General features: G+C 23.8%; 1 protein-coding gene across 3 annotated transcripts in view; it reads right to left on the bottom strand.

The window, feature by feature from the left end:
- Window positions 1–13,008, bottom strand: part of LOC122511120 (protein lozenge-like) — a 46,797-nt gene extending 33,789 nt beyond the window's left edge. Inside the window, exons 1-2 of one of the 3 annotated variants that reach the window (XM_043626181.1) lie at window positions 11,503–13,008; window positions 7,022–7,252 (exon numbers count right to left, since the gene is read on the bottom strand). In XM_043626181.1, the coding sequence (XP_043482116.1) occupies window positions 7,022–7,252; window positions 11,503–11,761 (490 nt within the window). In that variant the 5' untranslated portion in view covers window positions 11,762–13,008. The remainder of the gene's footprint in view (window positions 1–7,021; window positions 7,253–11,502) is intronic. The other 2 variants (XM_043626183.1, XM_043626182.1) reach the window with 2 other exon arrangements.
- Between the last annotated feature and the right edge of the window lie 373 nt (window positions 13,009–13,381).

The raw sequence follows: 13,381 nt of genomic DNA, 5'->3' as shown, positions 1-13,381 counted from the left end.
GGTCTATAGAAGAATTTTAGTTAAAAACACTTAAAAAATTTAAACTTTGGAGAAGTTACAAATGATTGCAAAAATTCAATTATTTTAAAAAGGTAATAAAAATTCTTCGCTGAAATTCAATTATGTTCAAAAATTTTTTTAAATTCTCCTCAAAATTTCAATTATTTTTATAAATAAATAAAATTCTTCTTCAAAATTCAATTATTTTCAAAAGCTTTGATAAAATTCTTGGTCAAATTTCAATTATTTTCAAAAATTTTCCTTAAGTCAATGATTTTCAATATCTGCTTTTTTAATAAAATTTTCCAAAAGAATTCAATTATTTAAAAAAATATTTAATAAAATTCTACGTAAATATTTGATTATTTACGTTTTAAAAATTTCACAGGAATTTAATTATTTTCAAATTTTTTAAAAAATTTTATCGCAATACTTCAATTATTTTCAAATTTTATAAATTTTTTTACAAGAATTCAATTATTTACAGAAATAACAAAATTTTTTTTAGAAATTTAATTTATTTCATAGATAATAAAAGTCATTGCAGAATTTCAAATATTTTTAATCCAATTTTAATAGAATTCCATGAAAAATGCAATTATTTTTAAAAATTTTATTAAAAATCGTCGAAAGAATTCAATTATTTAAAAATTAGTTGATTAAATTCTTTATGAGAATTCAATTATTTAAAAAATACTTGTCAAGAATTCAATTATCTTCATAAATGTAGCAAAATTCTTAGCCAAAATTTAATTATTTTCTCAAACTTTAATAAAATTCATTTCAAAATTTCAATTATTTTATAAAATTTTTCACAATGCAATATCTGTACTATTTTCATAAAATCTACCAAAAGAATTTAATTATTTAAAAAAATTTTAATGAAATTCTTCGTAAACAATTCAATTATTTTCAATAATTTCAAAAAAATTTTCCAAAAGAATTCAATTATTTTCAATATCTACTATTTCAATAATATTTTCCAAAAGAATTAAAATATTTACAAATTTTTTATCAATTTATTTGCAATAATTCAATTATTTTCATAAATAATAAAGCTGATTGCAAAATTTCAATTATTCTCAACACAATTTTAATAGAATTCCCCGAAAAATGCAATTATTTTTTAAAAATTTTTGAAAAATTCGTCGAAAGAATTGAATTATTTAAAAATTAGTTGATTAAATTCTTTATGAGAATTCAATTATTTAAAAAATACTCGTTAAGAATTCAATTATCTTCATAAATATAACAAAATTATTCGACAAAATTCAATTATTTTCTAAAAACTTTAATAAAATTCATGTCAAAATCTCAATTATTTTATAAAATTTCTCGCAATGCAATATATACTATTTTCATAAAATCTACCAAAAGAATTTAATTATTTAAAAAAATTTTAATAAAATTCTTCGAGAACAATTCAATTATTTTCAATAATTTAAAAGAAAATTTTCCAAAAGAATTCAATTATTTAAAACAAAATTTTAATAAAATTCATCTCAATTATTTCTATAAATAATAAAATATTTTAACAGGAATTCAATTATTTTTATAAACAATAAAATTCTTTTTAGGAATTCAATTGTTTACCGAAATAATAAAATTCATAGCAGAATTTCAATTATTTGTAATAATTTTAATCGATTTTCCCGAAAAATGTAAATATTCTTAAAAATTGGTTTCAAAATTCATCAAAAGAATTCAATTATTTAAAAATTTGTTGATGAAATTCTTTATGAGAAATCACTTTTAAGTAGTATATTCAATTATTCAATAAATTATTTATTTTTGTATTTAAATAATTCAATTCTCGTAGAATTTTCTTATGAATATTGATTTGAAAATGAATTTCAGTTAAAATTTTAGATTATAAATTGAACATCAAAAGCATTGTAGCGTGAAAACTGAAAATAATTAAGATAAATAAAATAATTTAGAAATAATTGGATTTTGAAAAGGTTTCTAATTCAAATTTTGGAAGATTTGAATTTTTATTACTTTTAACTTTCAATTCTGTAGAATTAATTTTTTTGAAAAAAGTTGAATTAAAATTTCTTTTTAAATTATTTGAAGTTTTTATTTTTAATGCAATATATTTAATTGAAGAATTATTTCTTAATAATCAGAATATCGTAAAATTGAATCAGAATATTCTTTAGGGTTAGGGAAAAATTCAAAATTTTGAAATGTCAAGGAAAAACAAAATTAAATTATTGTTGCAACCCTGTATTAAAAATACCCAAATGGATTTCGAAGGAAACTTAATTCACGTATTAGGAAATAGGTTCAATTGTTAGAATTAGTTTTTTTTCTTTCTCTATAGATTTTCCATTGATGAATATATATTTTCGTAAAATGTAAATTGAATAGAGTCCGGTATTCATGAAGAATTAAAATATTGATAAATTGAAAATTCGATAGAAAATGTAATGAAGCTCTCTCTGTCTTTTTTTTTATCAATGAACTGACATATGCATCTTTCTCCTGCATTATGCCTGCATAATCCATTAACTCCATCAGTGATTCAGGCCTCCCCAATCCTTCACATCTCTCTGTTTAAATGCCCTCCATTTCCCTTTTGTGATATATATTCCGCTCCTAATCCGACTACTATTTATTCCCTAATTTTCAGGGTTATTAAATTACCAAGCAGTACACTACATTATAAATAATAAAATTATAATCAACAGCAAATTACATTCATTATGAATTTATTAAATAAAATCCCAAAATTTAAACAACAAAATTTCTCTATATCGATAATTTTCTCATGATTTTAAAAATTTAATTCCCCTTTTTTTTAGTATCTAAAAATTATTATAAATTATAATTTAGAAAAATTCCAAAAGGGAAAATTTTTTATCGAACCATTTAAAAGTTATTAATTTTCATTTCTCCGTGGTCTTAGGATCCTTTCATCGATCAAAGTGTCAATCGTTAAAATCAAAGCAATTAAACTAATAATAAAGCATCGGAATGATCCGATCCGGGTGTCGTGGTCGTATTACGTAATGTGCCATGGGCGTTTTGGTCAATTGACGTGATTGGGAATTTACGGATTATCGTCGAGGGTTAGCAAACAAACAAACAAAAAAAAAAAAAAAATGTACAACAATTGTTATAAAAGAAAGTGTGATGGGAAATATTTATCAGTCAGTCATTTTTTGAGACTTTTTTTTATTTCGGGATATATCCAGAAATGTATAGTAAATGCAGAACGAAAATGACAAAACCACGAGAAAGATAAATAATGCGCTATTCGCTAACGTGCTATATGCGAATAGAACACTCGACCGGTTATGGTTCGTCCGTCAATCCATAGTTCATCGCTTTTGGATTCGAAGGGCTCAACACTCATCGGACCTTACAAAATCTGTCCGGCTACACGCTAAATAACTGTCATTCCACTCAAATTGGATTTCCATGGTCGCGCGTCTATTATTCTATTCAATAGAGCTCACTCGTTTTCAATATATTTGCTTATCAACGAAAAGTGCCTATGACTCATGTACATAGTTACAAGATTTATTTTCAATAATCTCATGTTTTTCGCTTGTTTTCATTGTTTACGATTATAGGCATGATTAGAAATTTTCATAATCTTCTCTTTAAATTTGAATTAGCAAAAATGTTTACTAATTTGAATTAGTGAATTTGACTTTTTGATTTTGAATTAGTAAATTTCACTAATAAATTAGTAGAAATTATTATTTATTTAGTGAACTTTACTAAATTAGTAAAAATTGTAAATTAGTAGAAATTACTGTTTATTTAGTGAACTTTACTAAATTAGTAAAAATTGTAAATTTGGAGAAATTACTGTTTATTTAGTGAACTTTACTAAATTAGTAAAAATTATAAATTAGTAGAAATTACTATTTATTTAGTAAACTTTACTAAATTAGTAAAAATTATGAATTAGTAGAAATTATTATTTATTTAGTAAACTTTACTAATTTAAAAGCAAAAAGTCAATCACTAATTCAAATTAGTAAAAATTTTTACTACTTCAGATTTAGAAAGTTGTTAAAAAAAAATTTTAAATTTCCAAAAACATGTTTTTTTGCATTTAATTTAATTTATTTCACATTTTACATAAATTTCTTTTTTGTACTTTTACATAATAAAGGTAAAAAGTTTCCAGGTAATTTTTGAAGAATGTTTCTGTCAGACAAGTTTCGTATCTACTCATCTACTAAAACCTACTATTTTACTACTTTTTTACGATTTGCTACTATTTTGATACTTTTTTTTTAGATTTGTGACATTAAAAGATACTTTTTCTCCATGTTTAAGAGTTTGCCCTACTTTAGATTCGTTAGGAATAAGAAAATTATTCTCAAAAATTTAAATAATATTCTTAAATAGAATTCAAAAAAGATTTTAATAAAATTCTTTCAAAGGATTCAATTATTTATAAGAATTTTTTGATATTCAACTATTCTCATTATTCAGTATTTTAATGAAAAAAATACCCAGCAGAATTTATTTATTAAAAAAAATTTTTTATTCTCTGAAAACATTTGCAATTAGCTATTTTCTTAAATAATAAAAATTTTCAGATTATTCTCTTAAATAAAGAAAATAAATAAAAATTTTAACAGAAATTCAATTACTTAAAACACAATTTTCATGAAAATCTTCGAAAAAAATCAATTATTTAAAAAGATTTTTATAAAATTCTTCGAAAGAATTCAATTACTTTAAATACAATTTTCAATTATCAATTATTAAAATTTTTTTTTGAAAATTCGCCTTGAAATTATATTTATCTTTTAATAAAATTATAATAAAATTTATAAATTTTATTACAGGGATTCAATTATTTTCATGTATAATGAAATTCTTCTCAGGAATTCAATTATTTAAAAAAAATTTTAAATAATTCGTTGCAAAGATTCAATTTTTTTCATACATAATGAAATTCTTCTCAGGAATTCAACTATTATTTAAAAATTTTTTTTAATAATTCGTTGAAAAAATTCAATTTTTTCATAACTAATAAATCTCATTGCAGAATTTCAATTATTTTTAATAAAATTTCCAAAAAAATTAAAAATATTTTTAAAAAATTCAATAAAATTCGTTGTAAAGATTAAATTATTTTCATGAATAATAAAAATTTTACAGGAATTCAATTGTTTTCAAATTTTTTTTATAAATTTCTATGCAATAATTCAATTATTTAAAAAAATGTTAATAAAATCCGTAGCAAGAATTCAATTATCTTCAAAAACTCTTATGAAATTCTTTGGAAAAGAATTCTTCGAAAAAATTCAATTACTTAAAAAATTTTTGGATAAAGTTTTGTTATAAGAATTTAGTTTTAAGAAATGTTTTATTATTCAATAAATTATTTATTTTCATATTTAAATAATTGAATTCTCGTAGAATTTTTTTTATTAAAATTGACTTAAAATTGAATTTCAGTTTAAATTTTTGATATTAATTGAATATTATAAGTTAATAATAATTACTTAATAATAATAGTTAATAATTAAAATAATAATTCAATTTTAAAAGATTTAATATAATATTTAAAAAATTTTGATTTTATTGTAATAAAAAATTTATTGAAAGTTTTAATTGTTGTAAAACTTTCATAATATTAAAATTTTTATTTTTGAATAAAATAATTATAGTTTTGAATAATTTTTATTTAAAAATTTCAACAAAAAAATAATTGCATTGAATTACAGTTTTAATTTTTAGAAATATGGTTAAATTTCGAAAGGCTTTACTTTAAAATCATTGAAAATATTTTAATTCCTGTGGAAAAATTAATTGATATTTAAATAATTATTTTTAAGAAATTATTCTATTTTTGAGTGTAATTCAATTTGGAAATGATGAAAAAATTGAGTCGTCGAATTGAATTTTTTTGTAGCTACTTTTTTCAGTCTTAACACGCTACTTTTTTAAAATTAATTATCGAGTACGAAGTCTGGTCAGAATTCACTAAGTTAATTTTCAACAAATTTTTATTTTCTTTTAACTTTTTTAAAAAATTTTTTCGAACATTTTTCTCAAATAATTTCGAAGAAATTCTCTTGAAATACTCCAAATTATTGCAGTGGTGAAATATTTCTAAGAAATAAAAGCTAATAAACTGAATTGTGACTAAAATTCAATTTATAGTAAATTATAATTCGCTTTTTTGATTTTTGCGGAATTTTTTCGTTTTCGATTTTTTTTTTGTTTTTGTTTGGTATAAAATTGAGAGAATGAGATTTGAGGTACTTCAGGTCTCCCTGGGTTCCACGATGATTTCTGATTAACGGTCAGTTGTTTCGTGTACCCGGTTGGGGCTCGTGGCGGACGTCGAGTAATGACTCTGGGGGCGGCGGGAGCGGAAACTCACGAATATACAGAGAGAAATGAAAGAGAAACACAGGAGAAGAGCGAGTGGGTGACTGATGACGATGATGATTACAATAACAGTGATTTTAGAGGGTTCACTGAAGGGCTTTACACGGCAGTAAAATTCTCCTCTCTTTTATTTCACATTTCCGTTTATAATTTGTATATTGTTTTTTCTTTTTTTTATTATGAAAATAGAAAAATGCTAATCGAGCTAGAAATTATTAAATTAATCAAATTATCAATATACTGATAATGAAAAAAAATTGCGGTTCATTTTTTTTTTTTTGTAATTTTCTCCTTTATTGCTGATTTTGATATACGAAAAAAATTAAGTGTAAGGGATTAATTCTTATGTGCGGTTTAACAGTCATTAACTGTTTTTTTCTTCATTTGGAAAACTAAATTCTTTTTCTTTCCTTCGAGAAATTAAAAGTTTTCATTCTTAATTGGAAAATATTATTCTTTTTTCATTATAAAAGTAATTTCTTTTTTTGGAATTAATATTTTTCAGAAAATGTAATTTTCTTTTTTATTCGGAAAATTTAATTTCTTTTTTATTCAGAAAATTAATTTCTTTTTTAAGAAATATTTTTAAATAACTTTAAAAAAATTAGAAAGAAAATTTTTTTTGCGATTACTTTTTGAAAAAACTTACCCCTTCCACTTCTGCCAACGAACCTCAGGTCATTGAACTTGGCCACTTGATTTTTCATATGAGCTGTTGCATTTCTAAGTTCGGCGCAACAATTTTCGTCATTGCCCGCTCGAATTGTCACCGAAGTGCCATCGGTCACTTCTCCAAGTGCAACGACTTTAAAGGCGCCCGGAAGTGTTTTATTCGATCTCCAATGAGTCGGAAGTTGGGTACACAAAAAATACGGAGAACCTGTAACATTAAGAATTGTAACCTTCTATAAACGTAAATAATAAAATTTGCTAGAAGCGTAAATAAAAAAATGTCTGTGAAATAAAAAAAATGTTTAATAATTGTTATTTTTAACAAAAATTATCATAAATACAAAAAAAATACAAAAACAATACCAGAAAATAAAAAAATAAAAAAACAATAAAAAACAATACAAGAAAATAAAAACAAAAAATACAAAAACAATAAAAAAAAAATACAACATTTTTTTGTAATTATGATAAAAAAAGACAAAACATAAAAAAATTGTTAGAATATAAACTATTAACTAAAAAATTGTTTTTGTAAAAAAATTGCAATAAACGAAATTACTATTCAAAATGGAAATAAATAATTTTTAAAAAGTGTTGAGACGAGCGATAAAAATGGGAAATTTGTATTTTTTAGGAGAAAATTTATATATTGTCTAAGGACACAGTATCAGGTGGTTGACGAGATTTTGGACCCTCGACTCGACTTTTGTCCCTTATTACAGCGGCAGCCGCGACGACGTGTGCGTAGGTACTCATTAGGCACGAGCTAATTGGCAGGGTCAAAGGAGGGGAACTACCGTGGACAGAAAGTTAAGAAGATTAAGATGAAAAAAGAAAGGGAAATTTCGCCTCAAGTCTCAAATAATACAAAACAGGAAATATATATACATATATATATTTACAGAGATATACGAGAAAAAAATATATGAAAAATAATTTCGTTTCAAAAAATACAGAAAGGAGCATTAAAATAATTTATCATTAATTAACTACAGTATTAGAAAAAATTTTTTAAATTTATAAATTTACTATATAGTAAAATAAAATAATTAATTGTATAATAATAATTAATAATAATTTATAATAATTGATTATTAACAATTAATTAATTATTCATAATTAACGAACAATTATTGTAAAAACTTTAATTCGTTTCCTTACCTACTACTAAAAATATTTTGTTCTTATACTTACACCCAGAGAAGAATTTAAACTTAAAATTTATTTGAGTCAAATAAATGAATATTTGTCTGATAGGCAACTAGGTTATTTATTTAAATAAAAATTTTATTCAATAGAAATAATACTTTTATTTGAACCTAATAAAAATTTCGAACAAATACAAAGTCTAGTTGGTTCTGAGTAAAATATATCTTTCTTCTGGGTGTATTATTTTTTTTCAGAGAAAGAGTAGTAAATTTTTTTATTATTTTTTCAATTTTTTTAAATAATAGTTTAATAATAAATTAAAAAATTATGCCGGTACAATAAAAACATTTTTACTACATTTAGAATTCAATTCACTATATGCGGAATTTTGTCTCGTTTCGTTTAGAATTTATATTCCTTTGAGAACGTTTTTTTTTTGTCGAACATCATATTATATTTATATTTAAATTTATCAAAATTAGCAGAACACAAAGTGCTGAAAAGTAGGCGTATTTATATAATTTCCGGCGATAGTTTATATCAACAAAAAAAAAAAGAAAAAAATTATCACAAAAATAATAAGTTGTACCACATTTTGCTAATGAGTTATATAAATAGTTGAGGATCTGTATCTTTTCGGCGCATGTGAATTTAGGGCAAGACGATGTAGAAAAAATGCTTTTATTTTATACTAGAATATTTTTTATTTAAAATATATTTTTTTATTTTATTCAATAATTTTTTTTAATGTTTTTTAATTTTTTTTTATCTTTAATTAATAGTTCTTTTTTGCCTAGTGTATAGTTTACCGCTGTAGAAGTTACAGTTTCGAATCGAAATGAAGCACGTTTCTGTATATTATCAAATATTTTTCACTTGATTTTTATATTTAATTTTCAAGGAATTAAAATAAATAAATAAATAAAATAACAATTCTTAACATTTTTTTTAATTTTTAAATTGAACGTTTGACCAAAGCAATTTATAATTTTTTTATTATTTTCTCTAAATTATTACCACGATCAAAGAAAATACTTGTAGATCTTTTTTCACTAATTTCTAATACCTAATTATTAGTAGATTATTATAAATAATAAGATAAAGATTATTAGTATATAAATAACTACAAAAATAGTAAAATTCCACTACTTGAATTCGTTACCAAAAATTTTAGTTATTTTTAAATTTTAAGTAATTAAAATTTAGAGCTGAGCAAATAAATATTTTTCACTAGAGTTTCACTAGTTATTTAAACTTTTTGTTAGATATTTAATAAATATTTTTCAATTAAATATGAAAAAGAGAATTTTTGCTTATTTTGAAAAAATATTCGGTTTTTTTTATTTTTTTTTATCTAAAGTTTAAATTGAGAAGAATTTTTTTTTAATTTGAGCAGTATCTTTATTATTTATTTTTTTCTAAATTCATTGTACATTTGAACTTTTTTTTTCAAATAAAGATTTTTACCTCAACTTGCAGCAAAAGTTTTCTCTAATTTTAAATTTAATAAAAAAAAATACTTAGATTAAAAATATTTTATTTAAATTGAAGATTTTTGACTTTTTATTTTTATTATTAAGTTCTTGAAAACGGAAAACTAAACAACCAAATTTATCAGAGAAATTATGATAGTTATAGTTTGTTACACTTTGATGTAACAAAGTATAACATTGATAAGGATTTTTTCCATTTAGTTTATTTTTTAAAATTATTTTTTCTTTTGATTATTAAAAAAAATTTTCTTAAAAAAAGAGTTAAAAAGAGTACAAAAAGGAGAAAAGAAAAAATATTGAAAACGTACTTTTCCTTTAGTTAAATTCGAGAAGAAAGAAAAGAAGTAGAAAAAATAAAAAAAAAAAAAAATGAAAAAAGCTTGCAGTATTTTCTTAGACATTTTTTTTATACAATTTTCATACACATCTTTCTGCAAGCAGACCCTTATATTATACATATACGAGGGATTCCAAAGGTCCGTCCCACTATAAGGGGACACGTTATTGCAACTATATAATTTGAATACATAATTTAATTTTAAACTTGCAAACAAGGCCTATAATAAATATTTTCGAATCAAATGAATGATTCTTGTTAACTTAACGTATCTTGTTAACAGTTTGTCTCGCGAGAATTTTAATAAATAAACCCCAACAAGGAAACAAAAAATAAAAAACAAAAAAAAGACAAAAGAATAACAAAAAAAAAACAGTTTTGTCTCGCGAGAATTTTAGTAAACAAACCCCAACAAAGAAACAAAAAATAAAAAACAGAAAAACCAGTTTTGTCTCTGGAGAATTTTAATAAACAAAACCCAAAAAGAAACAAAAAACAAAAAAAGAAAACAAAAGAAAAACAAAAAAACAGTTTTATCTCGCGAGAATTTTAATAAATAAAACCATCAAAGAAACAAAAAATAAAAAACAAAAAAAAACAGTTTTATCTCGCGAGAATTTTAATAAATAAAACCATCAAAGAAACAAAAAATAAAAAACAGAAAAACCAGTTTTGTCTCTGGAGAATTTTAATAAACAAAACCCAAAAAGAAACAAAAAATAAAAAACAAAAAAAGAAAACAAAAGAAAAACAAAAGAAAAACAAAAAAAAACAGTTTTATCTCGCGAGAATTTTAATAAATAAAACCATCAAAGAAACAAAAAATAAAAAACAAAAAAAAAACAGTTTTATCTCGCGAGAATTTTAATAAATAAAACCATCAAAGAAACAAAAAATAAAAAACAGAAAAACCAGTTTTGTCTCTGGAGAATTTTAATAAACAAAACCCAAAAAGAAACAAAAAATAAAAAACAAAAAAAGAAAACAAAAGAAAAACAAAAGAAAAACAAAAAAAAACAGTTTTATCTCGCGAGAATTTTAATAAATAAAAGCATCAAAGAAACAAAAAATAAAAAACAAAAAAAACAGTTTTGTCTTGCGAGAATTTTAATAAAAAAAACCATCAAAGAAACAAAAAATAAAAAACAAAAAAAACAGTTTTGTCTTGCGAGAATTTTAATAAAAAAACAAAGAAAAAACAAAAAACAAAAGAAAATAAAAAAAAACAATTTTATCTCGCGAGAACTTTAATAAACAAAACCCAACAAAGAAACAAAAAATAAAAAACAAAAAAAAGTTTTGTCCCGAGAGAATTTTAGTAAAAAAATCCCAACAAAGAAACCAAAAAATAAAAAACAAAAAAAAACAGTTTTTCCTCCCGAGAATTTTAATAAACAAAACCCAACAAAGAAACAAAAAATAAAAAACAAAGGCCTCAACAAAAAAATAAAGGAGAAGGAAAATTTTCCCATCGCCAACCTGTTCGAACAAGTTCGCCAAGATGTTCGGCCTGGGCCTCGCCGACGAGTCTCTCGGTCCACCAGAGTTCGCCGACGGCGGCACCTTCGCTCATTTCGCCACCTCCGCCTCCACCCCCGCCGCCACCGCCTTCTTCTTGGTACCTCGAGTTCAACCCCTGAAGAGGCACCAATGACGATCCAATTGGCCCGGCACACTCGTGGGAACCAACGGAACCAAAATTCTCCCCACAGCTCACTGATCCCACTGGGAGATGCATCCCATCGGCCAAATGCCGCCCCTCCGATTCCACCAAATTTCGTGACGTCGTTGCAAATTTGCAAATTTTTTTTTGTCGCAAAACAAAAATCGAACGTCTTCCTGAATACAAAATTTATTTAAATCCTTAGCACTTGTTTCACTTTAAAAATTATTTTTTTTTAAATTGGAAACACTTTGGTCACAATCACTTATTTTTTTTCTAACCACCCATTTTTCCTGGGTTCCTCATATTTGGACCACGAGGTCGGTTCTTCATTTTTTCAGAGGGAAAAATTCTTAAAAAAAATTCACTTATTTAGCACTTAAAAAATCCCTTCTTGTCACATTTCGTTTTTTATTTTTATCCACTTTTCGGGTTAAAATACCACGAATTCCGATTGTTTTCAGTGTCATCTGAATTTACAATTTTCGCGCACTTTTTCTTCAAACGATTTATTGTCACGGATTTTACATTATCTCATATCAAAAATGAGAAGGTTTTATTTTTCAATTATAAAATTATAAAATCACATCAAGAGAACAACTTTTATTGGTTACATTATTATTTTAATTAATTTAAACAATTTGGAGAACTTATCACTTGGTGAAAACGTAGAGAAAAGGTGGCGAACTTTATTAATTGATTGTATTAATTATTTTATTAATTGCTGTCATTTTATTAATTGTTAAAATTTTTGTTGTTTTAATTTTATCAAGAGTTGAAACTTTATCGGTTTTAATTTTTAGCAACTGTTGAAAATTTATCGGTTTTAATTTTAGCAACTGTTGAAATTTTATCGTTTTAATTTTAGCAACTGATATAATTTAATCAACTGTTATAACTTAATCAACGGTTTTAATTTATATCAACGGTTTTAATTTTATCAACTGTTTTTAAATTTTTTATCAACTGTTATAATTTTATCAAACTGTTTTTTAAAATTTTTACCAATTCAAGCAAAGATTGACAATAAAAATTTTTGTTTTTAAGTACCTGCCTTTGATTTCATTGTTAATCGAGATTGAAAAGTCGTTTTTCGGTTGATGATCGAAGGAGGATCGAGAATAATCGAGAAACAGTGCCGAACGTCAGTCGCGGTCGGCGGCGCGCGACGTAATGCGTGGAATTGTGGCTTGGAGGCCGCGTGTTCCGCGGAAGCCCACCGGGACGGCCCAAGCTGGAGAGTGTCCTCCTCCTCTTTCCTCCTCACAAACCCGGCGAAAGTTCCTATTCATGGTCGAACCATGCGTTTTGCATTCTTTTTCTCCTCGACGAATCCCCCCCCCCTTTCCCTTCTCTTCCACCCCGACGCTCCGCCTCTCGCAATTTTTTTGTTTTCAAAAAAAAAAAAATAAATAAATAAATAAATAATTTTTTAAACACTAAGAAAAAAATTTTTGTTTGAACGAAATATAATTTTTTTTCCACCCCCACGCTCCGCCTCTTGCAATTTTTTTGTTTTCAAAGAAAAAATAATAATTTTTCAAACACTCAGAAAAAAATTTTTGTTTAAACGAAATATAATTTTCTTTGAGTTGAACAAAAGTTTATTTGTCTCAGGGGTATAACTTTTCAAGCACCGATGACAAGTTAATTTTACTATAAATAAACTTTTCGAAAAATTCTAAATATTAAAAA

Source organism: Leptopilina heterotoma, unplaced genomic scaffold, assembly GCF_015476425.1.
Source record: "Leptopilina heterotoma isolate Lh14 unplaced genomic scaffold, ASM1547642v1 Lhet_80, whole genome shotgun sequence".
Lineage (NCBI taxonomy): Eukaryota > Metazoa > Arthropoda > Insecta > Hymenoptera > Figitidae > Leptopilina > Leptopilina heterotoma.
This window is presented reverse-complemented; position numbering and strand designations above follow the sequence as displayed.